Source organism: Fistularia commersonii, chromosome 12, assembly GCF_037954325.1.
Source record: "Fistularia commersonii isolate RoL2024-O1a breed Wild chromosome 12, RoL_Fcom_v1.0, whole genome shotgun sequence".
Lineage (NCBI taxonomy): Eukaryota > Metazoa > Chordata > Actinopteri > Syngnathiformes > Fistulariidae > Fistularia > Fistularia commersonii.
In genome coordinates this window covers 13,816,369-13,842,659 of record NC_141295.1, presented here as the reverse complement: position 1 = coordinate 13,842,659, position 26,291 = coordinate 13,816,369, and the positions used below count along the sequence as shown (strand labels likewise).

The 26,291-nt window shown below is 39.4% G+C and overlaps 1 protein-coding gene across 3 annotated transcripts in view; it reads right to left on the bottom strand.

Annotated features, from left to right (window-relative positions):
- gstcd (glutathione S-transferase, C-terminal domain containing) overlaps positions 1–26,291 on the bottom strand; it is a 49,086-nt gene that overhangs the window by 14,637 nt on the left and 8,158 nt on the right. For all 3 annotated transcript variants that reach the window (XM_086157238.1, XM_086157240.1, XM_086157239.1), the window contains exons 5-8: positions 22,331–22,424; positions 1,713–1,828; positions 1,344–1,388; positions 1,062–1,190 (exon numbers count right to left, since the gene is read on the bottom strand). In XM_086157238.1, the coding sequence (XP_086013364.1) occupies positions 1,062–1,190; positions 1,344–1,388; positions 1,713–1,828; positions 22,331–22,424 (384 nt within the window). The remainder of the gene's footprint in view (positions 1–1,061; positions 1,191–1,343; positions 1,389–1,712; positions 1,829–22,330; positions 22,425–26,291) is intronic.

Genomic DNA, 26,291 nt, shown 5'->3' with positions numbered 1-26,291 from the left:
TTAAGTCGAGATAGTGGCGGACCGGAGCGTAATGCATAGTTTACGCAGGAGTCAAATTCCCTGTTTCCGAGCTTGGCCGAGAACAAGGGGTGTTGAGTTACTGCCTTAATCGTCATCACGCCGAACGATTCCCCTGAAATGTCATATGGAGACTCTGTTCGAAGATGGATCACGCACACTGTGATTGTCTGGAATAATGCATGAATTGAATTCCTTTTATTTTCACTGAACAGCAAACATCGCCTATTAATCTGCAATGACGGAATTATTGCAATCCATGATTTTGCTGTTATCTTCAGACATCAAGCATTCTCATAAAAGTTGATCGGGGGAAAAGACAAAATTTTCAGCCGATATACAGCGCGGCAGAGAGCGAGAGAAGCCCGTAGCTCTGACATGCCCTCAGTATCCAAGGACATGTCACAAGTTTAACTGTTAGCAAAAATGTAAATAGGTTCAATCGTTTCAGATTTTTTTTTTTGGACAAATGCCTACACCTTTCTGTCTTGTGAGCAATATTTTTAAAATGACTATGTCAAAATGATCTAACAACATCAAAAATGCCAAACATATATTCATTTATATATATTCTGAATTTACTTTATATTTACAATATGTATTGTACCCTTTCATAACAGCATGACAATGTATGACACAATACAATTCTGTGCATTTTGGGCACTACCTTACTCTCTGAATGGAATCAGCCAAGGTAGCATAGTGCAGGTAGTCGTTGCTGGTAGCTTAGCCTTAAACAGTTAGTATTTCCTTCTTAGGTTTGTATTTGTCCGAATTACTATTTTTTCATGACGTGATCTACCTGCACTACCTTTACTGTAATGTAGTGCATTGTACTTTGCCATCAACGTGTTGAGCACTGGCCTTTCTTTTGAGGTATATTTGATATCACTGAAAGCGAGACGACTGCAGATAATGCCGTTTTAGCCTCAATTTATGCATTATTGAATTCATTGACCCCCGATGCCATCGGAGTGACTGAATATTCCTAAGCGGTTAGCAGAAGCTTTAATGGGCGGATGAGATTTGCATGCTCGGCTCACCCCGATGTGAAACGGTCCTGTGAAATAGTCCAGATTGGCCTGGATGAAGTCGATGTTTTCCAGCCCGAGTTCAGCGCACCGACTCTGGGCCCTGACCAAGGATTCTTCTTTGTTTTCGATGAGGATGACCTGGAACAACAACTTGTGCGTTCATTGAAGAATTATTCATGCATTTATTTATTCATCACAACAGCCTCATACATTCATTACTTGAGCTGTTGAATATTTTAATCCAACTCATACTTCATGGTTGTTTGTCACCTCTGCATCAAGACATGTTACCTTGCAGCGGGGAAGAGTGTGAGCCAGCACTATCCCTACATGACCCTGATGGCAGAGAAGGGAAAAGAAGCACTTTAAAGGGATAAAAATACCAAATATATATAATAGTACACATCACAGAGTGGGTCAGAGCTAGATATGGCCTTTTGGGTTTGTATTGACCTTTTAATCATGTTGTTCCCCTTCATTTTGGTCTGTCTGGATACATCATTCATTGAATGAAGATATGGGGTATATACACATTATTAAAAGGAAATAGAATATCGAAGAAGTGCTTCATTTACACAGAGGCTGGAGCAATCCAACAAAGGGGGGTCAAGAATAATGATATATTTGTGTGGTTCTGGACTGATGGCTAGAGATACTTACTGTTCCACTGCAAAAATCCACAATGGTGTCCCCCGGCCCGGCTAGGCCTGTAACCATGACGACCAAGTTATTCAGCTGTTGCCTCTTCCTAACTGCGCGGATATCTGACATTTTCCCTGCGAAAGAGCAGAGGCTTTTCAATTCCTCTGAAAATCTGTCACAAAGCAATGAGATGACTCGTACATACGCGAAACATTTTTTTTTACCTGTAAAAGATGGCGGTGCAGGCGGGTTGGTTCAACTAACATTGACAATTGTGACACATTACAAGAAAATGCTAAAAGCAAACGCAGAGCAGTGTGTGTGTGTGTGTGTGTGTGATGTGTAATCTTACACTTTTTCAGATTATTTTCAGATGGGTTAAATGCAGAGAACGAATTTCCCCATAGGGATTAATGAAAGACAAATTATTATTATTATTAAGTGGGAGTTGTAAAGTCTCACATCCAATAGTGTCAGAGCAAGAATACACACAAATTTTGATTTACAACCGGCCATTGCAAGTAATGGTTATAGCACACAGATGAAAAAGACCCCCCTCTACCCCCCAACTCTCTCATCAGTGTGTTTCCAGCCAATTGCCAACAAGGGAGCACAAACAATCTTCCATGAAAATCGGGCCTCTGAATGTCAAAATTGAATGTCATTGTTATTTTGGGCAATTTTCTGTAGCCGTGTGAGCAGTTTGAAGTACATACTGCAGGCACTCCCTCCTCTGTATAGAAAGTGGATTGAGCAGTTGAGTCCAAGCCATATATGAACAAAATAAACCTGGGTTTATGATTCATGTTTCTGTGCCTTTTCTTTTCTCTCTCTCTCTCTCTATCTCTGTCAAAACTTTGGCAAGATTGCAAAAGACTGCAGCCGCTACCAGGCCTTATTCCTCAAAACTTAGTGGGACGACATGGAATAAGAACATACCGAATTTAGGTGCTGATCTCATTAAGAGGCCAGTCACATTAAATAGTTTTCACCTTTCTCGTGTCACTTTAAGGGATGCAATGTTTGGACCCTGGAGTGGCTGAAATCCAATATTCAGTCATTCTGTAAACGCAAATGAGCTTGAGTTGGGTTTTGGGGTAAAGATTCCATTACCGAGAAACATCAAACCAGACAACACTATGTAAGTAGGACATGAAAGTATAGGACCCTGGGAATGCTGTTCCCATTAAATGTGCAATATAAATGTAAGCAACAGCACAGGCAAAGTGGGACAAGGAACTAAATTGCTTTTTTTTTTAAAAAAAAAGGGGTATCCTCTACACCCTCAACTTTTTCTTACTTTCCATAAAGGAGGCACTTTTTTGATCTCGGTAATCAATCTATTCTTATTCAGTGACAGTTTTACTGGACATTTGCCACTCACGGCTTTGTAAATGACAAGCGGAGAGGAAACATGAGGGGGACCTTCTAGAGAGGCAAGTATGACATTTCACTGTCACATTATTCAGCCTCTCTTATTCTGTCTTAACTTGAAAGACTGTTCTTGCTCTGATCAGGGTAGAAATGAGAGCAAGACATAACTGACTGATTCGGTTTAAAAGAATAAAAAATACTGTATGAGTACCAACAATGTAAAATGTATCTTTAAAGATCCGAGGAATAATGATTTTTTTATCATTTTAATCTGGAAAATTCCACCATTTGATATATATTTAGTAAAGCCAATATCCAGAGTCCACCTGTCAAGAAATGAACTGCAAAAAAAAAAAAAAAACACATGGGAAAAAGGCAAACAAAGAATGCCAAACAAATGAACTTTAAATAAAAAACTGAAAATAAATCCATCAACTATTTGTTTATCCTCGTTTAAGTTTAATACAAATATATGGTTTAGTTACAAAAAGAAGGAAGGCTGAGATGGAACGTTATCTATGGACAAAATGAAAAGCCTGCGACTGCTTTCATTCAGCATGATGCCACAGCTCATTCCTCCATCAAAAGATGTAACTGCTTTTTTATTTTTTTTTTTAATTCCACCAAACATTTCCTTGACTTCTTAATATGCTATACATAATATATTATACAGTCACGCTGCTTCAGAGAGAATTTGTAGGGAAATTGTTTTCTTTCAAAACACCACTTATGTTGGCATAAACATTTTCTTCATTTCCATTAGACTGATTGTCGCTTGAATATCTTAAACCTCATAATCCTCATGAAGAGAGAACACACTGGGGCAGAATCATTTGCAAAGGGTGAGAATTCATCACACTCCATATCCTCTATTTAAAAAAAAAAAAAAAAAAAACAATAAAAAAAACATAAATATATATTTATATAAACAACAATGTGGCTAATATATGGATCTTTTTGGGGGGGCTAATGAGCATCACGCTGCTAAAACGTTTATCCTCATCACATCAGACCGATGAAATGACCAGGAAATTCTGATTTCGTGCAACTCCGACACTGAAGAGGACGACTTTGACGGTTTTAGTGCGCAGGAGGAAAGCCTAGATAGCGATCGGCTACCGGTGCGGCTTGTATTGAGTTGCGCTCAATAGTCCGGAAATTACGGTACCGGTATATGTATTTTTATATTTTTTTGAAGGGAATGGTGGGTGTTTTGTTAAAGTGAGCCTCTACCTCAATTCCCTTTGTTTTCCCCTGGTACTGCAGGACTGCCTGGGGCCTTATCAACCAAGTCCATCGCACAGACCAGAATGTAAACACAGCACTGAGACACAGAGGGCCTCTGTTCAGGGTCCTGCATGGTCCGACATCTCCCATATCTATGGGATATGCTGGTTTAAAACAACTATATACAGAGAGAACTGTTTGAGACAGCAGTTAGAATCTTAATAATGGGTTTTGTGGATGTTTTCTGAAAAATAAAATAGTCATATACATTAATAGAACATACTATCATGTGGGAATTGCGCATTTTACTCCTTCATTTTTTTATACCAATGTCAAAGTTGCTCAGGACCCAAAGTGTCCCGTAAGCCAAGCTAATTCTTCAAGTAGGTTGCTAACTTAGGTTACATGTTTTGCTGCCGTAGAGGAAATATACATTTTACAAGTGGCTCCAGACAACTTGGCCACAGAGCGATCTGCGATGGTGTCATATGCCGGCCAGTGAGGAAAATGCTGTAAAGAGATGTCATAGTAGAAGGTGACCAGTCTGAAAAGGCAGTCTTAAAAATGCTAATTTGAGCAGTCAGATAAAAAAACATACCACTCCAAAAGACCTTGAGCGATTATCTTTTTTTGAAATTATATAATATTTGTAAGAATTCAATTTATTTTATTGAAAGGTAATCAACTTAAAACGCTTTAAAAAAAACTCCATAGTCTATTTCTTTGCGGGAAATCATTAATCACAAAGTGATTAATAATCCTGGGGTGAAATCACTACCACAAGCAATAAATCCAAACACTGATGTTCATACTGTACAGCACAATTCTGCAAAGGCAGTAGAAATGCTTATTTTTCCATATTGAAAGATCCGTCTTGAAGTTTAAAGGCTTGTAAAGTCAGTTTAGTGGCCATTTAACAAAATTTGGAAAACTCATCCTATTATTGTTCTTTTTTTTCTCTTCAAAAAACTGCTGATAGATGTAGAAACTTCACCCTTGGAAAATAACCCAGAGCAAAGTTTGGTTAATCAAAAAAAAACACCCTTAGAACTCTGTCCGTGTGTGTGTGTGTGTGTTTGTGGAGGGAAGTGATCATGAAGGAAGTAAGATGGAGTAGCTCTGCAGATTAGATGGAAGAATGCAGAGTTTGCACGTGTTTGATTGTGTACATTGATCCGGGCGAATCAAAGCCATCATTATTTGTTCAACTTCAACACGGAGGCATGCCTCGTGCACAAGTAAGGTGCCGTGAAACAAACACAGAGGAATGGTGAGATCACTATCTTTGCAGCTCTTCTCGTTATATCGTGTTGTCTAATCAATCCCTGGATCCTACTAGAGCAGTCGAGCACAGGGTCATTTGCAAAAGGCCGGGTCACTGCTTTTTGGTGTTTTGACTGCTACTGAGAAGTCAAGATGAGATGTGAAGGATACGTGCGGTGGATTTTTTTCCTCGCGCAGATGATGATGAGATGCTACACGGCACGGCATGCTGCTGGGCGGCTGGGTGCTGTTAAAACAAAAATCGTAGCCGCCCTTATTAACAGTCTGCACACAACACGTCATACAACAAGGTGCGGTTACGTGAAGCATGCTAAGTCTCCGGAAGCCATGAGGAGAAAATACAGAGTGTGTGCTGTGCTCTGGGTCAGAGTAAAACGCTTTAAAAGCGCAAGTTTATCGACCGAAGTATCTCTCTGGGAGGATTCTTCACCAATGGCAGCCCTGACAGCATGGATTCAGAGATGTGACACAAAGTGACATGGGAGGGAAGAGAGTACCAGTGAAATCTCGCGCAGCCAAAGGAAAAGGAGTCGATCGTCCGGGTGTTAAATAGAACTGTGAATATACGATTGAATGGGTTTAAAATGGTGATTTTGGGATGGGACAGAGTCGCCAATAACAAGGAATAGTAAAAACAGATCTAAAGATGGCGGAGCAGGATATCCAACGGCAAGAGACATTTATTAGAATTGGATATTTGATCAAGCCAAAAAAAAAAAAAAAAAGGAAAAACAAATTGAACTGAGCGAACGCAGTCTCTAATCAACAATATTAAGAGCCCATAAGGCCAGGAAGCGGTGAATAAATGTAATCATGTCAGGTTAGCTTGTTTGAATTTGTCAGAATAGGGGTTGCTTTCACAGCACCAGTCACTGCTTTTTTTTTCTGGCTTTTTGTATGAGACAGTAGTGACAAGAAAAAGGAAGGTTGATGAAGACGAACAAAGACGCAAAAAAAAAAAAAGAAAAAGAAAAAAAAACTCCTCATTGTGCATCTCTCAACAGCATTGGAATGTGTGTCAAAACATGACCAGACATCGCTTTGGGCAAGCAGTCTGAATAATTATGGGACTCCCCATTGTTGTTCTCTCAGGTCAGAGCAAAAACCCAATTTGACTGTTTTCTTTCAAAATGTTTACTAAAATGTAAACCAAATACAGGGGCTGAATTTTTTGTTTTTTTACTGGGTAGATTAATTTTTCATATTATACAAATTAATTTAAAATTATCATAATCACAGAACCTTAATATTCCGTGAGTAAATTATGTGTCCTAATCAGGCTTTCGATTAAATCAGCATTTCATTCATTTTCTGTGCACTTAGGACCTTAAAAGCCAATTTAAATAGAGCAGCACGCATCACACAAAAAAAAAATTGGAATATGTCAAGAAACGCATGACTGTACTGATTTTTTTAAACAAATGTATTAAGAAATGCACATCCGGATCAGGTCACAAGCTTCTCTATTAATATTTCTTGGGGGAACTGAACACTTGTCAATGATTGAGGGAAGACTGCTATCTTAATTTTTCAGCCTTTCACCGCAACTATGAAGAGCCATTTAGTATTAAATTTTCATCGATATGCAAATTAAAAACAATCACATCATTCCGCAATAAAAAGGGGAATATCTTCGAGCAAAGCGTTTGTGTTCAGTGTTTCCGTTTACTCCACTCTGAAAACAAGAGACAAATAGAATGACAGCCTATCAAGCACCGCTCAATTAACATTTATCAAAATACTAATGCAAATTTGGTTAACGGTGATAATTGCGCTGGCACGTATCCCAAAAACAAAAAAAAAAGATCTTTGTTCTAACTGGTTACGATAGCTTGATATATATGCATTGACTGGCTGAGCCAAATGCTAGAAGCCCCATTTTTTGGAGGGGGGGGGATTGCTAATTTTAATTGTCTGCTTCCTCAAGGATTTATCTCAGTAAATAATTAACCTTGCAGGGAATCAATGAGCAGAACGACAGAGTACACTCTAGCCGAATATTTTCTGAGCTATGTAGCGTTGAATTACCCACAGAGCAACTTGGAAAGCTGCTTTGGGGCCGGAGGGGTGGTGAACGGATGAATTTAAATCCAAAAGTCAAAAGTCCGAAACATCCACCTTCCAAGTCACCTGAACGGTAGCCAGTTGATAAAATTTTACATGTCTAATCAGTAATTTGTCAATATTCATATATAAGATATATCAAATGGAATGGCAATGTGGCTGAGCTCTATCTTTCAGCAGTATGCTTTTTCATACTATTAAAACTTAAAAAAAATATATTGTAATGAAATGAGTTTTTCAAATATAATTTACAGCCATCTCATGACCTGGTTATGTTTCATGTAAATTTGCATGGTTTCTTCAAAGCAGGTTTGTTTGGTTGTTTTTGTTTTTTGTTTTTTTTTTTGTATTCCGCGCACGCTCCTCCCAGTCTTTCGCCGCCAGAGCTGTCAGAGGCCAAGCGCAGTCTCGGCAACTTTGGAGGGCAACATCTCTTGACCTGCCACTTTTGTAAAAATCCACCAGCCAGTGAGGCTTTTAGTCAGAGACTCACAGTGGTAAGTCAAGGATAAATAAAGCCTGCCTGGACTCCAGCCAGTTTGTGTTGTGGTTCTCCTAGTTTTCTTTCAAAAATAATTCATGGTTGAGTTGTCTGTGTGATTGCCCTGCTATCTAAGCAAAAAGAGAAAAAAAACCCCGCTCCCTCAACTTATTTTGTCAAACAAAAGAAGACTTGGCATCTTTACGTGTAAAAGAAAAAAAAAAAAAAACAGAAAATACATTCAAAGTCTTCTTATGTTATTTCCCTTAAAATTTAAACAGAAAAACACAATTATCTAGGTGTGCATTTGTTCATTGCCAAAAGAATCCATCTTTTACATGTGGCAAATTTAGCCGATTAAAAGCCGGATAAAAAGACGCCTCTTAGCAGGAAGGCCACTGATTTGATTTCAACAGGGGAGCCTCTCTGTGAGGAGTCTCCCTGTGTCTGCACAGCTTCCCTCCAGGTTCTCCGGTTTCCTCTCAAAACATGCAGTAGGTTCATTATAGACCCTAAATTGCCATGAAATGTGAACGGTTGTTTGTTTCTTTATGTGACCCTGTGAAAGACTGGCTGTCGGTTCTCTGTGAACCCCGCCTCCTGCCCGACAACAGCTGGGATAAGCTGCAGCACCCTGGCAATCCTGTGTGCAGGATAGGCAGTATATCGTATTTTCGGGACTATAAGCCGCTCCTTTTTTCCCCACACTTTGAACCCTGTTTATATAGCGATGCGGCTAATCTATCGATTTGTCTTCGCTAACTGCCATCGGGGGCCCTCTAGCAGGAAGTGCAAAAACGAGACAGGCGCAAGAGCTCAATGCAAAAAAGAAGATGATGCACGTTAAGGTATGTAACAATTAAGGTATGTAAATAAACATTTATAAACTCTTTCTGTGTAAATATCTAATTTCACATTGTGGATGTCTGCGGTTTATAATCCGGTGTCATTAAGATATGTAAAATTATTTCTTTCTTTTAAAATTTAAAGGGAAAATTTAAAGGGAAATTTAAAGTCCAGAAAATATGGTAGTTAATGAGTGAATGATAAAGCCATGAATAAGCCATATTTCTTCTTTATTGTGGGGGGGGTCACAAAAGGGTCAGATGATTTGTCATAACACGTTGTCAAAAGGGAGAAGGTTTTTTTTATTTAACTTGCAAGCAGTTGGTTTGACTGAAGTGCGACAACTGGGAATGTAATCAAGTTTGCCATTGAAAAAAAATGTCCTCGCAGGTCAGCTTGGGCAATTTGGCACCAGTGAACATGAGGCGAGGGAAGCGCGTGCCCCGACGCTAGCTGAAGGATGACACGTTTGCCCGATGCATCTGTGGGACCGGCGACCATAAACAGCTGTTGAAGTATCTAGTCTGGACAACTGGAGGGTCTCCAGATCTAGTATCAATCATCCCTACAGAGTCATAGACATGGAATATATATTTAACCAATCTGATGTTGGAGAGACACTTCATTGGGATAGCACGACTTGTCGGTTTCACTTCTATCATTTGTGAGATGTATGGTGCTGCGGTGGCGACTGCTTCGTATTTGTGAATGAGAAAAAGCGCCTTACAATGTGCCTCATTAACTCATTCTCACTCACACACACATGGATGAGTAAGGCTATCATGCAAGCGCTGAACAGCATGACAGAACCATCAAACTTCCAATTACCAGATTGCCACTCTACAAAAGTGTTGAATAATACAGTCTGTAAGGTAACCAGTGATGCTGATGGAGTTATGCCCAGGGAAGGCACACGTCATGGACATCGAACACAGCTGCGGATAATCCCACAGAACCTGAATACAATCGCACGCCAGGGTGAACTTCAGTGTCTGTGTGTCAATTGACTCCTCATTTCAGGAGAAAACTGTTTGCAGTGCCTTTGCATGAAGTGAAGCTTAAAACAAACTCTCGCCACCAGACGTGTCTCAACTGAGCATCTGCAAGCTTTCTCTGCTGTTACAGTGTACCCACTGGCATGCTCCTCTTCTTTGCCTTATCTAAACTCCACACGGGTCTTGTGAAGGACTGGGGCCATATTCCACGAGCCTCGACAAGGAATCTCATCCAGGGGCTGGGATTAGAAATCTATTTCTCGGTCAAAGTGTTGTTGAACCTGAATTGTTTGGTTTGATTCCTTGGAATAAGCATTCTGAAATGTGTGTATTTCAAGTGTGAATATATGCATGAACCCCTCCACTCATTTCGCAACTTTTATTGTACATGTCTCTGGACTGTAAGGGTTTTCTTATTCAAGAAAATGGGACAGGGATCTAGGGATTACGGATCAGCTACAAAAGTTAAAGGAGCCCATCACATAATTAGAAAAGCAATTACATGAAATATTCTTCCGCTCTGTTGTTACTTTACAGTTCTTGAACAGATCCCCTTAAAATATGACCGATCCTTTACATTCTCGCTTCTCACAAAATACTAATCAAAATTACTTAACGTAGTGAATATGGTCCATTGAGTCATTAAGGATCATGCATGATCGCTTAACAACAGATGAACAGCCAAATTTTTCAACTGTGGATTTTGTCAACTATGCGGACGGGCTCTGCTGCGGCTGTAAAAAATGTGAGGACATAAAAGGGCACAATGTAGTTATTTGTTCGGCAAACACAAAAAAAAAAATGGGCGACACATACTGACTCACTCATGCACACCTGAGCAAAACAACAAAAAAAGAATGGACCTCAGTCAAACAAATCCTTACAAAAAATGCAAATTGGAGCCAAAACCTAATGCGGTGCCTTGGAGGAGTCTCTCTTTGCCCGGGACATTTTTTTTACACTACATAACGTGACTAAACGTTCTCTATTGTAGTGCTGACTATAAATAGGAAGACTTGCACCTCTGAGCCAAAGGGAAGAAGAATGAATCAATGTGTGATAAGTGTTCATGGGCCCATGGAAAAAATATAAAGTTTGCAAGCAGGACTTTGAATCTCAAAGCAATGGCTTTTGGGGAAGGGGAAGCGGGGGTTACGGACTGTAAATGTACGGATGGGTGCAGAAAGAAATATATGGAGAAGGAGAGGAAGACACACAGAACAATAAACAACAAAGAGGAGAAAAAAAAAATATATATATATCAGAAAGTATCTTCATTTACCTTCCTCCCAGTTACAATACTGTATGTTGAAATTTTTCCAAACACAGTCAAAGAATAATATTCTGAAAAGCATATTTCGAGGCGATCGCCCGTCTATCCACCTTATTGTTCATTAGTGGGGAATATATACTGTTTTTTTTCACAAGGTGTCCGGGACACACGTACTAGTTTGTGTGTTCATTATTTCCAAATGTATGAAAAGCCAAAGCCCCCCCAAAAGCTGGCTGAGGGTTAGGTAAATCGTCTCTCCGCTCGCATTCACTCACATCGCAATGCCTCGCCGCAGATTATTAAACAAAACAAAACCGAGGAGACTTATGAATATGCATTATGTGACATTTGCAAGCAGCCCATCACGGAAATAGCCAGTGGCTCTGCATTCAAATGGGTCCGACTTGAGCATCACTGTGAAGAGTGATACTCTGGGGTACACCTCAGGGGAGTCTAGATGTGTTTGAATGTGAATTGTAGGAATAAAGTGCCAATTATCCCCATAATTGGAAGTAACAAAGCTGGGTGTCTGTTATGCTTGGTCCCAAGTTTACTACACATCTTTAAATCTCCAATTTAAAAAGGCACTAATGAGTTCAATTAGAATGAGAGGAGTTATGTTTGAGTCACAGCATGGTGGATGGCGCTTTAAGCCCTGGGGCTGTTACCCAGGCGAAGGGACATATTATAAGCAGATGTCCTGCTAAGCAACAGTTTCTTTAAATCACATCTGTGTGTTTGTATTAACATATGCTATTCAGAGGAAAAAAAAAACAACATTTATTTTATCTCCAGTTTTAATAACTGCTCAATTACCTGCTTAATGTGCTTAATTACACATTTACTAACAGCTTTATGCAAAAAAATGTCATTGACCCTCACGCCACCTCGAAGGCGAATCACACATCTCAAGAGATTTTTTACACTTGCATATTTTCACCATGCTCCAGGACTGACAAAATAGATTTATTAACTTGAGTTTAATATCATGACATAAACAAGAGGAAGTATAAAGTCTAGTAATCTTGGTAATATCCTTGCTTTTTTAATACAACACCAGCACAAGGACGTCAACTGTGGTATCTCAATGAAACGTCTTGACGACTGTAAGTTGGTGGCGGTAATTCCAGTAGTTGGAAAATATTAACTTTCGGGATCCTTTTTTCTACCACCATCAAGTCAATAAATAGTATTATGATTTCGTTTTGTAAAAAATGCAAGCAGAACTAATCATGTCCTGTGCAAGCTTGACTCACTCATTTGTTAAACAGATTTTTGTCCTGATAAGAACTAAAGCAAAACAGTATCTTTAAATATTAAGTAGGAAACAACATGAATATATAATTCTTGTATCCCCAGGGTTGTCTCTGCATGCCAGAGCACATCAGAGCAAACATTCTCCACTGTAAGCTTAACAGTCAACAGACATAAGTCCCTGGCATGTCGACATGATACTGTGAGTGAATCAGCAATTCACAACAATCTAATTTTATGGCATACGGTAACATGCAATATCGAAAATTGCCAATATCATTTCACTCCAATAACTGCTGTGCCATAATCGAGGTCTTCAACTGACTCCCCCCTCATTGTTGACTCTGGCTTCTCCTCAGAAATCTATAGCTGCTGCCATGCTTCAAGGACATGAGCGCAGAGGTTAAGTAAATGTTACTTATTTAACATGGCTGCTGGGAGGGAAAATGACACCCGCATTTGTCATGTCCTTGCCCAGCAGCCATGTCAAGTCAGGAATGAGCAGAGAAACAGATGCTGGGGTTTGCACTTGCACTATATATTACCTGTTATGTATACAGAATAAGGAACTTCCAATTTGCATGGTGTTGCTTTGCCATTATATTTTGGAAAAGTAATTTTTAAAAAATGCTGCTGCCTGCTGGCCCCTATTCACTTAAAGACAAATTCACACCAACAGACACAGCTGGTCACAAATGCGGTGTCTAGTATTTCACCAGTGACGCAAGTCAACAAAAGCTACAGGCCCAATTCTGCGCGGCTTATATCTAAACGATCCCTCTGCTCAACAGTGTTCTGCAATTTTGCAGGGCGACAAGGGGCAACTGCTGACGCAAACTCTAATCTTGTGCTTCAGGTTGGCAAAAGGTCGAGATTCCATTCCCATCTCCACCTTGTTTACTCTTTCCTTTCTCTGTAGGGAGCTTAAAACATCTCTCTGGAGCATTGGCAAAGCTTTCATGTTAATGGGCATACAAAGAAGGTCACACCTACCAACTTTGAGAGATAGTATTTATGGTAAGGGGCCATCAAACAGGATTTTACGGACTGGTAATACTAACCTCTGGGAATTTAACTGTGGTTTATCATAAATCTTGAATCATTTCAATCTACCAGGAAACCACATTTACTTGCCCTTTATTAGTAGGTTTAGGAAAAGTTGACAAAGGTCCTCAAAATATATTTACAAGTTATAAAATACATTTTGCGGTTGCTTTTTTTAGCTAAATTAGAGCGAGCAGTTAAATTTTATCTTCCAACATGTTAAAGTCAGAATAAAGATGTATAGATTAATGATAATAGCCAATGTATTGTCAGCTTGTACTTTGGTATGTAAAAAGACTATTCACGCTCAGTTAAAAATTTGTCACAAAAATCTGATCATTCAACGAAAACATTATCCATAAAAAAAGATAATTACTAAACGTTTTTTACTGGCAGAGTAAGATGTCTAAGTGTTTGCTATCTCACTGTTTATTTACAAATCAATGGACTTCTTTCACACTCAATACAGGATATGTGGGCAATTGACATGATTTGGAATCAAGGTTTTCTAGTTTCCATTACGGTAGGATTTCTCAATGAATATATCGAATCACAAAAAAAAGAGAGAAAATCTTTGGATTGCTACCATTGAATGCCTGGAAATGCTTTTGTTATCCAGTGGATTCCAAGATTATATAACTGTCTTGTTACACCCTGAGTGCAAACCACTCTATTCTACAGCAGGTTTTTAATTTGTTGCGTCTGCACTTTCATACAAGAAAACATTGTACGTTGGACTGCACTACCATTTCTCATGTTAAATCTGCTTACTTGTAAAAGAAAAAGAAAAAAAAAAGGAATCGAAACTGATTACAAATTTACCAGCAGGGGTACAAACACATTGTGGACTGGTTGAATCTCATTAAGAACAACATAAGACACGGACTCCATACACACAGCACAGTAGGTTCTTTCCATTAGGAGAAATCACCGGCACATTTTTATTTCCTTTTCATCAAATGCTTGAATAATTCTATCAAAAAACGCCACTTCCCTTTGATTTTTGTGATCCTTCTTATTCCTGATTCTTTCCCATGACCTTGTAGCTCCTTCTTTTTGTCCCGATCTTTGAGCTATGCCGTGACACAGTTGTCCTGAATTTTCAACTTTGAGCAGTGACCGATGATGCTTTGCATCATTTGTTGTAAATATTGACCTTATAATGCCAAAGCCCTTGCGGTCAACATGTCAATTGACAGCAATGGAGCAAAGAGGATGTGTCGATGTGTCACAATCCATCTGGGACAACAATACAGTGAACCATATTGTCTCAGAGCTAATTTTAAACAGAGACCAACGCTAGGTCTACTTTCGGAAGACCCCAATAGGAAATTTCTACTTCGTGAGTAGATTGATAATTCCTCCTCCAAAAGCACGCAGTCTACAACATATGGGGGTTCACGGGTTGGCTGCCTGAAATTGAGGAATAGCGGTGCCACCTGGACCATGCTGAAAAATGATCAACTGAATTTGGCTGCTGTAAAAAAAACGCAGAGCAACTCATGCATACATCAAGTACCACTAACCAGCTTCTGTTCACCCACTCAGCTAAAGACTGAAAACGCTCTTCCTTTCATTCCTAAAACTCGGTGGGGTAGGGATACACTGTTGTACCAACAAAAGATAAATGCGTTGCAGTTTTAAGTGATATTGGCTATCAAAATTTGGGAACTTTTATTGTGATATTAGTTGCTTGAAAAAACTTCGATCTTTTGGAAAACAACATCCTTTGCACCCAGGGTTCTGTTGGTAGGTGAAGCACATGGGACATGTAGCAATTTACACACAGATTTGACATTAATAAGGTTAGAGCAGGGATGACTTAAGGTTACCCGGCAGTATTGGTAAGGAGAAGGAAGCCAAAAGGCTGAGGGGTAAAAAAAAAAAGGGCCCTTGCCAAAGAGAAGCCTAAAGAGCCCCTGACATGGTAGTGTGTGTCCTTTGAGAAAAAACAAGGGGCATAGCTTTCTCAGAATTGCCTTTCGCTGCATTTCATTTCCCTACATTACAATGAAATAGGTGCACAAAAAAAACATACAGCTGTAAGTGTGAAATTGTATATCACACTTGTACCAGTAGCAGGGAGATGGAGGAATATGAAGGCATTTTAAGTCTAGGATTTAACTTTCTGTAATTCCATGGTCAAAATAGAACATTAAAACTGATCTCCTTGCACAAAAACAACTGCATGTCTCAACTATGACAACTATATGCGTTACCCAGCCACTGCCACTGTCTTGGTCATTTCTCTTTCCAGGTTTTTCACTAATGTATTTTCCCCCAAGATTACTGTTGTTTCCTCTCCAGGCGCTTCGTCCTTATCTCAATCTCCCACTCTCTCCTCTCACACTCCATCATAGGAACACCTGATTTGCCACCTCACCATGTACCAGCATTAAGTGAAGCGTAGGAGATGTTGGCTGCTCTACAATGGTCCCTGTATTCAAATTATTGTTTATATATCCAGAGACACTCCTCACTTTAGCAGTCAACTTCACACAGGTCCCTTTGTTCTTCCGCTAAGTACTGCAAATGAGGAGAGGGGGAAAAAAGAAATCCGCTTCCATTGAATGTCAATTAGTTGGGTCAATAGGTAATGCAAAAAAAAAAACTAGTGCATCATTAAAAACCTACTTTGTCTATTTTATAAGAAAATGCACTTTATGCTTTAAACTGAAGGTGATATTGCACAGTGCTCTTCAAATACAGAATTCTTCTCTTAGCGCTGTTGCACAGTAGGGGAGTTTAAAGTCTCAGTTAAAAAAAATGTTAATAATATTGATATATGCAATACTGCAATTAAGAACTTGCTTTTTGACTGTAGAAAGATGAGATGAAGTTGAAGTCAATCAAAGTTTAATGAGCTGCCCTTTTGAGAGGTGTGTTTAAGATCAAGATTTGTGACACGCACGCACAGGCACACACGCACAATGTGTATACATTGGATGGATGGATGATTAGGAGATCATTTCAGATAGCAATGATATTGTAGAAGGAGTGGCATAATAATTTCAAGCCTGTAATGTGACCTTAGATTCTATAATGACAAATCATTATATATTCCTTGCTTGGCATAATGCAGCTAGAGATGATGAGGGATTGGGGTCAAAATAATGATGCTAGACTTTATTTCCATTTGGTGGACTATATGTCCAAATTGCAGATCCCAATTATTGCGAACCTCCACAAGCCCAGAGGTAAAAACAAAACCAATTAATACGTGCAGGTTACGATCTATATTCCATTACAGAAAATAGGGAGAAAGACATAAATAAGGTGGCTTTCTGCATGTTAGTCTAGTTTCGCACATACAGACAAATTTATGTACCTGAAAGGGCCAAATGGTTCACTTTTTTGCTTTTCTATTGCATGTGTAGGCATATTTGAAGCCATTTGTGTACACTGTACAAGTAGATAGATGGAAAGCCGCTGCACTGGGGTTCAGGACAAATTGACTACCTTTCATCTCTTCTCCTCTCCTTTAATTAGACAGAAGTGAAACACAGGCACTATCCATCAGCCGACCGGATGCTGCACAGCGAGGGAATCAACTGCAGTTTACCATGCAGAGTGCCGGGAAAAGTGGGATAACTGAAATGAACTCTAGCTCTCTGAATAGACAGTTCCCACACTATCAAAAGTACCTCATTTTGGATACCGGATTTTTTCGGATAGAAATGGATGACTATGTTGTACAGCAGAAAAAAAAAAAATCACAGGATGAGATGTTTGTGAAAAACTCACCCCCACATTGACGGTAAGGTAGCAGTGCAATGGCAATATATGTCACAAACTTAATATAGTATTCAGAAAAAACAAGTGCTTTTAGAGGGTATAGGATTTGACTGCCTAAATACTTTACTTCAGTTAAACTGAACGTGTGTTTGACAGTGAGGTAGAATGATTGAAAATGACAGCAAAAACAAGAAGCGGAGAGGATTACAATATGGACGCCATATTTCAGGGGTTCTCAATCAGTCCTGACATATTCGTTAGTCAGATTTACGTTAATAGCTTGTTAGACTCAGACGCAAATTGAGTTTGTTATTTGGAGTTGACATGAATTCCAATACACTGAAACCGAAATGATTGCCCACACATACACCTGAAAGGCTTTAACGCCCACTTGTGCTTTCAAACAAAGGCATCTAATATGTGCTACCACATACAAAAAAATTGCATACATTTACTGGAGTGAAAGCCACAGTTATTACACAGGCTACCTTTATGCACGGTAATAAAATACAATCAAACACACAGAGAATATAATTTAAAAAAAGATAAATTTGAATGGAAAAACCTGCAAAAACTCCCATAATCATTAATGTATATTTTATGAGGAGCTGAAAATGCACAGATTATGGTCCATCTGAAAAACGGCCGTGTCATCGTTACCATTTCCAACAATATAATACAATATATTGTTAAGTAGAGATAAACATGAATCATCTCTGTACTTGAAGCTGAAGATCCCAGTATTGCTGTACTGGTTAACAGCTAATGATGCAAAATAGTTGGTTATTCAAACTGTGGCATATCCCTGCAGTCAAAATACGGAAAAAAAACGGATATAAATTTGGAAATATAAATATAAATATTTTATAAATATTTAAATATTTAAAAATCTGGCATGATACATATAGCTACAGTCCATTTCTTGATGGCATCAAAATAATGGCGTGTATTTGGAAGGACATGATAGTAATAAAACCCAAACTACTAGCTAATACATCAAGTTGATTCAGTTGTGCAATGACAGTGTACATTGGCACACTTACACTGCACTGTGGTCTAAAAAGTAACAAAGTCCCTGAAAATATTATTCCAAATCTGAGTAATGCAAAGGTTACAGCGTTTCGTTTTCAGCCTCATCGATCCTCGAAACTACAGCTGCCTGAGCTGGCTTCAAGCCAGACTCTACTCGACTAACTCATACTATCATCTAACCTGATAAACAGTCAGTGGATTTGATCTCTGGTGAAATACAAGCAGGCAGTACCTTTCTCACATCAGTGTCCACCATCTACATCTGTAGATTGTTGTTGATTGTTGTTAAAGCCCATCCAACTCTATATATGTGTATTACAAAACATACGGTTAGAGGCTTACTAGTAAACACCACTGCATCATACATATTTAGTGGCATTTCACATCTGTTTAAGAAAGCCAGCACTGGAATAATCTCCACTAAAGAAAGGTAGACTGCCTTAAAATTTGGGGAGGAGAGCCATATATGGGCCACCTGTGATCCATTTTTAAAATTCAATTAATTATACAGGGAACTTTCAAGGCCCCTTCCTGAAATGGCTTGTCATTTTCCATGCAAAAGCACTTTAAGAAAGTGATGCAAAGACCAAAAAGAAAAAAAATATCAATTCAGTTCATTACAAATCAAACTATGCATTATGATATACTAATAAATATATCGATAGAGCATTTTCACACAAAAGACGAGAACCCTGGGACAGTGGATGTCCAGGCACATAGGGCCAAGTAAGATAAATAAGATGGTGCCGTGCCATTGGCGATAATATACCGGTAAGTGGGAAGCAGCAGAGTGAAGTTTGCTCTCGTCCAAACAGGAAGCCAGTGGTGAGAGGGCAGCGCCAAAGTAATGCATTCAAATTGACTCGCTCTGGTTAGAACACGTCCTGCAGCATTCTGAACAGTTAGCAGGCTCTGGCACACTTCTTCGGGCAACCCGGATAAAATAGCGTGACGATAATACAGACACTATGTCACGAATGCATGGATTAGGATCTCTGTGTCCTTTGGTGATATGACAATCTTCACAACTGTAGTTAAAGTCAAAAATTAATAATTGCTGTTAAATTCAGTATGAACAGGACCACATGGGTCTTCACTGCGGTCACACATATTGGTTAATGTATGCACATTTAGTAATTGAATCATGTCATCTTTATTTATAGCATCATTAGTAATACATATTTTTCAAAACCCCTTTTTTTTTTTATTTTAATTGCTGCATGTTCGGTTATCAAAGCTTGTGAGTGGGAAGTTTTCAGAACTCAGTATGTAAATATATTCTTAGGTGTGTATGCAGGGCATTTCTGAATAACAGCCCACATGGTCCATTACACATAGCTTTGGAAAATTTGTGACACAATGGTTTAGAAAAAGTAAAAGCAGTAAAGCCTTTCCGTCTAAATCAGACCAGGTAGATCAGAAGACAGAACTTAAGCCTCTCAGTTTCATTTTCTACCCCAGGGCTGTGCCCATAAAATATTCAAGGGGGAGAAAAAAGTAAAAAACAAAATAAATTGAATTTTTTACCACTTACAAGTACAATACCAATTAAAACTGAATAAATACATGAAAACATTGTGAATGCCAGAGAGGCAACCCACAAACTAAGTATTCAAAAAGGCGCTCATTGTTTTATAATGATGTCTGGTATATTTGCAATTCTGTGTGTTTTAATACTGACCATTTTTTAAAAGTGTGTTGCAGTTAAGTGGAGCGTTAGTTTAACCACTGTTTAGAAAAGCTGAATGATTGTTAAGAGGTAAAAAGGCTTCAATAAATATTGTTTCCGTATATGAATGAATGTGGATACACTGATCATCTCAAGATACACGGCCTTCATTAGTGAGAAGAAAAACTATGTGAACAGGAAAAAAGATTTGAGAAGGAGCAGCAAAAGAAGCAAGAATCAACCTTCACTGCCTGTCAGTCACTGTTAATAAGACAGTCCGTGTTCAACTGCGGCAACAGCTCACACAAGTTCTATGTTATGTGCAGTTTAGTAAGCCTCTTTTTACTATGTTATGTTAGTCACAAATTTTTTTTAACACTGCAGTATAATGCAACCAAGTGATGAACTTGGAACAGGGCAATAAATCTATATCTAGTGAATGGTTGAAATATGACAATGTATTGTTGGAGGCATTGTATGCTTTTGTTGTTTTTTTTTATTTTTACCAATTTCAATTTCGACGTATGTTGATGTCAAACACTATGAGGAAAGAAGCAAATATTTACATCTAAAATCAGAAAAAAAGAAAAAAAAACTGAGAGAAATCGAAACCTCCATGCGATAGGTAAGCATCAACTCAAAATTTAATTCTAAAGCATAAGATAATGAAGATAAATGTGATATAAATCGTTATGATGCATCGTGAGTGCTCCTGCCTGGTTCGATTCACGAAGTGCGCATCTGCAGTGACTTCCTACGGATTCTGCACTTTCCTCCCACAGTCTAAAAACATGCAGTGGGTTCATTCGTGACCCTTAGTTGCCCAGACGTGTGAATGAGAGAGTGAATGACCACATATCTCTATATTTGGCCCTGTGATCAACGAGCAACCAGTCCAGGGTGAACCAGGGTCCAGAATGAACCCCGGTCCTTTTGACCCATGACAACATGGATAGGCTCCAGTGACACCCCCCAGCCCTGACAGCAGGATGAGCAGTACAGATAATGAATAGTTGAATAATAATGTTATAGAATCTCAAATTGTTCAATCATTGTCCCATCACTAATATGGTGGTAGTTAAGCAGTAGTGAAGAGGTCAACCCAGGGGTTCCCAGTGACACATTCAGCTCCTCTCAGGGTGTTTCCAAGCCAGATGTGCTATGTAATCCCTTTGGTGTATTTTGGGTCGACCAAGGGATCTGCTCTCCGGTGGAGATAATCTGAACCCTTTTCACCTCAAATGAATCAACACAAAGAGCCGCATCTACTCTGGGACCTGCCCAGATGTCTGTGAGGCTCAGCCCGGGAACCACGCAGAGGACACTCATTCCAGCTGCTTGTATCCGAGACCTCGTTCTTTCGGTCATGATCTATGGGGTCGTGACCAAGGGTGAGAGCTGGTAATGGACTGGTAAATTGAGAGCTTCGCTTTCCGCCTCTGTTCCACCTCCACAGCAGACCGATTCGGAGCCGGCATCGTTGCTGACACCGAACCGATCCACCTTTCCAACGCTCACTCAATCCCGCCCACATTCCCGAACGAGAGCCCGAGATAAATGAACCCTTTGCCTTCAGGCTCCAATTATTCAAATGATATGTTTAAAAGGACTGATAAGCAATGGATTGTCAAAATTAATTTACTTACCTTTTTCAAAAACATTTAATCAAAAAAAAGAAAAAAAAAACAGCCCTCTCATTATGTTGAAGTTATTTGTGCTGTGTATCTGACATGTCATTTGTCACATATTATAAAACATATTGATATCAAAAGCATGGTCTCAGAATATAATTATTTTTTTCCCCATTTCACCAAGCCCTAATATGAATATCTGCACTGTGAAATTCTCTAAAGGGGGTGTAATATAATAATTTACAGAACCATATCACTACTATGAGACTCCAATAGATTAGCTTTGGTTGTTTCAGTCTTATTTATGTAGCCATGGCTCTATATGCAGTAGCTGGTTAATCATCTATCTGACAAGAAAAAAATAAAGAAATAAAAACGCACATTCTCCTAATTGGCCATCTTCCAGAAATCTGCTAAGAAGCACCATCCCTGTTTTTTTGTGGCGCTTGCTCCTACGTCAAGGAGGATTTATGATAATATTTATTTGCATTCCTCTCTTACGGCACGTTGTTTTGACTTTGACCGAGTAATAAGGTTAATAAGGGAGTAGATAAGAATGATGTGTCAGCATATTGATTAAATATTGGCCAGGTTAAACAATGAAAGAGTGGCGCAAGTAAAGGGGAGGAGGGCGACAAGGGAGTAAGACAAACAACAAAAATTATGATGTAAGAACATTGAAGGGGATTTTTGGTAAGAAAAAAAAAGAAGAGTGGTTTGACTCTACCTTCATTGGGGTTGATAGCTTCTGGTAAGCTGTCCCATGGGAGGTTCCAGTCAGGGCAAGGATGGGGAGAGAAGGCTGCCTCAATCCCGTTTTCCTTGGAGGGGGGCAAACAAATACAGGTGTTACTATGGAAACCCCATTACAGCCTCAGGGTTCGATGGTCCAAAGGGCTGTAATGAAGCAATTTATAGAGAGAAAGCCCTTTGTTACCTTGTTTGGACTAATCTGAACCTAAACCTGAGAGTTTATTAGTCTCTCCAGAGAGAACAAATGGCCCATTCAGTAGATACATCGAAACATCAAATCCACTTTGGGAAAGGAGGACAAGAAAAGAGAAGTGACAACTTTTCTCATCATCCTTGATGATTAGTGCTAAATATCCATGAGCAGTAACCTTCAAAAACACAGGAAATAAGTGTGGATTTACTATTTTAACAAAAAATGTGGTAGTGTAGTATTGAGTTTTATAGGTGGGCGTTAAGGCCATTGAGGGTCATTTATCCTCTTTAGGTGTGTCAAGAGCAAGTGTTTCATCAGTCTTTAAATTTTCCTATTCATCACTTAAAAAACAAATGTAAGAAAAAAAAAAAAAAAGACAAATGTTTATACAAATTACAAAACAATAAATGTGTTATGTTTTGTATGTGTATATATGTATGTACATGTAATAAGTTATGTATTCATGTTCCAGTCTCCTTCTTCTTCTCCTTTTGGCTTTTCCCTTCAGAGGTCACCACAGCAAATCTACCTTCTCCATTCAACCCTATTCTCTGTATCCTCCTCTCTCACACCAACTACCTTCATATCCTCTCTCACTACATCCATAAATCTTCTCTTTGGTCTTTGTCAAGACTTTGACAAGTCTCTTCACCTCTTTTCCACACTCTCCACTGCTCTGGACTATTGACCCATGGTACCTCCAACTTCTCCATTCCTTGATCTTCACTCCCTGTAGCCTCACCGTTCTACCCCGGTTCCTCTCATTCACACACATACAATATACTCTGTCTTGCTGCGACTAACCTTCATTCCTCCCCTTTCTAGAGCATACCTCCACCTCACTAGATTTTCCTCAACCTGTTCTCTGCTCTAACTACAGATCATAATGTCATCTGCAAAACATCATGGTCCATGGAGATTTCTGTTTGACCGCATCTGTCAGCCTGTCCATCACCACGGCAAATAATAAGGGGCTCAGAGCTGATCCCTGATGGATTCCCACCTCCACCTTGAACTTCTCTGTTACCCCTATAGCACACCTCACCACTGTCTCACAGCAAGCATACATGTCCTGCACCAGTCTAACATACTTCTCTGCCACTCCAGACTTCCTCATACAATGCCAGAGTTCCCCTCTTGGCACCATGTCATATGCTTTTTCAGAAATTCTCCTCAGTCCCCTCTGGTGTCCCACTTCTTTGCTAACCGCTTTCTCTGTATATACTCCTGCACGTCCTCATTCTGCCACCAAGTCTCCTTATCTTCTTTCCTTCCAGATAATACACCAAGTACTCTCCTACCTGTCTCCCTGATAACATTAGCTGTAGTTGTCCAGTCATCTGGAAGCCCTCCCTGACCACCCAGAGCCTTTCTCAACTCCTCCCTTTTCGGCTTCTGCCAATTTGTCCTCTGCTCTGCCTTTGTCCTCTTTCTTGTCACCAGAGTCGTCCAACAAACCACCCTATGTTGTCTGTCTACACTCTCCCCTACAACTAATTTGCAGTCACTTATCTCTTTCAGATTACCTCGTCTATACAAGATGTAGTCTACCTGCTTGCTCCTACCTCTGCTCGTATATGATACCCTATGTTCCTGTGTTTTCTGGATAAAAGTGTTTACTAGAGCCATTTCCATCCATTTTGCAAAGTCTACCACCATCTGTCCCTCTGCCTTCCTATCCTGTAAACCAAATCTGTCCATCACTTCTTCCTGAGTCTGCACCAATTACCACTCCCTCATCTCTGGGGATATTAAGCATCACGTCATCTAACTCATTCCAGAACTTCTCCTTCTCCTCAACCTCACATCCCACCTGCGGGCATAGTCACTAACAACATTGAGCATCACACCTTCAATTTCCAGTTTCAGACTCATAAGTCTGACATTTTTTTCACCTCCAAAATATTCCTAACAAACTCCTCCATCAAGATAACTCCTACTCCATTTCAGTACCGTGACAGTACAACTTAAAGTCTGCTCTTAAGCTTCTTGCCTTACCACCTTTCCACCTGGTCTCCTGGACACACATTATATCCACCTTCCTTCTCTGCATCATGTTGACGAACTCTCCATCTTTTCCTGTCATAGTCCCGGTATACAAAATCCCTACTCTCAGTCCCAAACTCTTGCCTTTCCTCTTTTCTCTTTGCTTTCGAACACACCTTCCAAACATTCCCACCTTAATGTTCCAGTGTGCAGTTTATTTACAAACTGCATGATAAAGAAATATATAGAGTATCCTGAAAACTGGTATTTTTTAATCTGGTTCAACAAATATGATGTTATGCTGTCTTAAATGAAGGGTTTCATTGTTCATTGCACCACCACTTACTATTTTATCCATTCTACCAAGAGAAACGGCAGAGTGGCACCTGCCACAAAAAAAATAAAAAATCATCAGTGTCATTTCCCTCTAAAATTGCCAATGTATGGATCGAGGGGAAAGAGAATGTACTCCACAGATATGTGGCATATAACACATTTTAACTAATATCTTGGTAAGTCCCCAGTGTACTATAGACATGATGAGGTCAAGCAGTGTGATGGGCAACACCTGGATAAAAGAACCTTGTAACCAAAATGACACAATAAGTCAAGCTATCACTCGGGACGGACCCGTTCAGGCTTCTTGAATTTTCACGATTATCATTGCCAGGTATCTCCGGCGTGGCTTGGTTTAACAAGAAGCCAACAGCTTTGAAGGAACAGGGATGCTTGATGCTGATTCAGGCATTTCCTGTGGTGTTTTTTTTACATAAAAGACATAAAAGTAGACTGGCTGATCTCAATAGTGTATGTACTTTCAGTGATAAACAAAAACACCAGTTACAGCTGTCACTTATATCCATGATATAATTGGCAAACAGTCAGGCGGTGTTTTGTAAGCAGACAAGTGTTCTGCTCACACTGGCCATTAGGAACAGTTCTATTGTTAAATTTTGAGCAACATTGGCGCCTTCAGATTTTTATTCATTTTTTGAGTAATGCATGATTTCTTCTGACTGGATGTAGATCCAGTCAGTTATATTCGCAGCCACGCTTGGTCTGTGGCTGCTGTTAACATTCATTGAACGTATGAAATGAACTGAGGAAAGCTATGCCAGACTATGTATCTTCCCATATTATGAGTATGAAAGCTAATTTTTTCCCCTCACACAAACAGAGAAACTGGAATCCCAAATTTCTGAAAGCTCTGAAGTAGCTAAAAAAAAACAATAATAATCCAAGGCAAGGATTCTCTAAAATTCTGTGAATAAATTCTGCCAACTAATGATTCAAGTCAGATTAACATTGTTTTATATATCCTAAGAAGGTATCTCGTAGTACAAATGTTTCAAACTGAAAGACGGACAAAGGAGAACATCTTTCAGATCTGTTTAAATAATTCCCGCATGACTGCGCATGACTCCCGCTTGATCTTACTTTGACGCTCTTTATGCGAATCGGTGCTGCCATAATTCCGTTGTCGGAGATTTTTACTGGCCTGTTGGGTCCACATTTACTAACACCAGGTGTGAATTGGGCCTCTTAGAAAATTGTAGCAATCAAATTGTGTTCCTGGCTTCTAGTCCTTGGCATTTAGCATTGAGCTTCCGTCCCTTTTATATTTGGATCACTGCTCTTGCCTCCACAGATTACTCTGACGGCAGTTAGACTGACACGCATCATTGTGTGGTAAGTGAAGCGAGAAATGGTTCATGAGCCTTTTATTGTGGACAGTGTAGTTTGATAAGTTTGATTC